The sequence below is a fragment of the Drosophila ananassae genome (genome assembly GCF_017639315.1).
Source record: "Drosophila ananassae strain 14024-0371.13 chromosome Y unlocalized genomic scaffold, ASM1763931v2 tig00000090, whole genome shotgun sequence".
Classification (NCBI taxonomy): domain Eukaryota; kingdom Metazoa; phylum Arthropoda; class Insecta; order Diptera; family Drosophilidae; genus Drosophila; species Drosophila ananassae.
In genome coordinates, this window is record NW_025319054.1 from 836151 (window position 1) to 838080 (window position 1930).

General features: G+C 44.8%; 1 protein-coding gene across 1 annotated transcript; it reads left to right on the forward strand.

Moving 5' to 3' along the window:
* Nucleotides 1-845: 845 nt before the first annotated feature.
* LOC123258166 lies at nucleotides 846-1350 on the forward strand. The gene is made up of 2 exons (XM_044718043.1): nucleotides 846-1237; nucleotides 1299-1350. The coding sequence occupies exons 1-2, from the start codon at nucleotides 846-848 to the stop codon at nucleotides 1348-1350; spliced, it is 444 nt and encodes a 147-aa protein (XP_044573978.1).
* Nucleotides 1351-1930: the final 580 nt, after the last annotated feature.

The window sequence follows — 1930 nt, forward strand, 5'->3', positions numbered from 1 at the left end:
ATGTCATTTAAGCAATCGGGTTTGCATTCTGGGTGTCCTATTAGATTAGAAACATAAATTTTTTCAATTATATATCCTGAAATACGTTTTGTTTTATTTTGCATTGAAATATTTTTGCTTTTATTTTGTATTGATATATGTTTGGAGTTTATTTTATTGGAGCAGCCATGGTGCCGCTTCAACGACCGAAAGGTCTCTGATTTTTACAATATTCTTTAAGTCTAACTAAGGCTAAGTCTCATAGCTGCGCTGCTCGCAGGCAGCGGCAGAGAGACGGCTACGTATCTATATACTTATGTATATTGCTATGCGCTCTCAAGTGTAGGCGCGAGGGCGTTCGTTGCAATTATGCCGACACTAGGATTTCCCGTGGGTGGGCTAAGCCATAACGATCGGATCACATTTCGGCCACTTAGGAGTTATGACCGGGATTTTGATATATGTAAACACTGCAACAAAGTGTTACAGTGTGTACCCTTTAAGTATTTTCGGTACAGTGGGTATTCAATGTATGTGCATACTACATCTCCCTCCTATTGAAAAATAACGTAATATAATGAAGTTATTTTTATAATAAAAATTTCTAATTAATACATTTGTGGCAACCCTAAGTGCTTACCATAACACAATCGAACTCGATATCTTATAAGAGTATCGATATCGCTGGAGGCCCTCTCTAGAAACACAACCTTTTACTGCGCCTCACGACATCGACAGCCTCATCCGCAGCTAGCAACGCTTTTATTATTTTCATTAGTTTTTAAGCGAATATATAGTGAAAAAATGAACATTAAATTGGTGACCCCGACGTGATCACTATATAGACGCAAGTACCGGTGCTTACAATGGCAAACAACGACACCACACAAGACGACGCCAACGTCTTTCACGATAACGTTACTCGCGGTTCCGACGTAGTTATTAGCCGCGTGGCGGTTAAAATTCCGCCCTTTTGGACCGAGCACCCAGAATTATGGCTGTCGCAAATCGAAGCCCAATTCGTTCTGGCAGGAATAACTACAGACGACACGAAATTCAACACGATCCTGGCGTCAATCGAAGCACCGGTACTGGCCCGAATTGCCGACGCCATCGTCAACCAACCAGGCACAGGCAAGTACGAAAACTTAAAGTCGTGCATTTTGGAACGCTTCTGCGAAAGCGAGCAGAAGAAAATCCAGAAGATGATTTCGGAGACTGACCTTGGTGACAAGCGCCCCACACAACTGCTCAACGAGTTAAACGCAGTCGCCGCAAACAAAGTTGACGAAACTTTCGTAAAAGCACTGTGGCTGCAGCGCCTACCAACACAAGTGCAAGCGATCTTGCAAGCATCGGACGCCCGCCTAGCAGATTTAGCTAAGTTGGCAGACAAAGTCATGGAAGTCGGCGATTTTCATCATTTACGCACCGTTGACGCCAAATCGGCGCCACCCAGCAGCACCGTATTCGACGAACGTCTTGACCGCATCGAGCAACAAATCAACGCGCTGTTCAAAAACCGTTACCGCAAGAACAGTTCATCCACATTAACGGATCGCAACAGCGTCCCGACTTCAGGCTTGTGTTGGTACCACAGCAAATTTGGCAACGCCGCCAAGAAATGTCGCCAACCGTGCTCGTTTTCCTCCGAACCAAAAAACTAAAACAGTCTTCGGATTCGGCGGACAAATTCGAAGAAAACCACAACACAATTGCCCGCCTCGCCATCAACGACAATTACTCCAAAACTCAATTTCTCATCGACACCGGCGCCGACATTTCAGTGATGCCACCCTGCAGAATCGAAAAAACTATGCTCACTCCAAAGCTTCTTTTCGCCGCCAATGGTACGAAGATACAAACCTATGGAGAAAAACGCATAACAGTGTCGCTGGGATTGGGACGAAACTTCGTTTGGACCTTCGTATTAGCTGATGTCAACTGCGCT

Excerpts from the sequence above, each read along its gene's own strand:
- LOC123258166 (XM_044718043.1), top strand. The coding sequence starts at position 846 with ATGGCAAACAACGACACCACACAAGACGACGCCAACGTCTTTCACGAT. Across the intron at positions 1,238-1,298 it reads CCCACACAACTGCTCAACGA|CGCCTACCAACACAAGTGCA; the intron begins GTTAAACGCAGT and ends CTGTGGCTGCAG.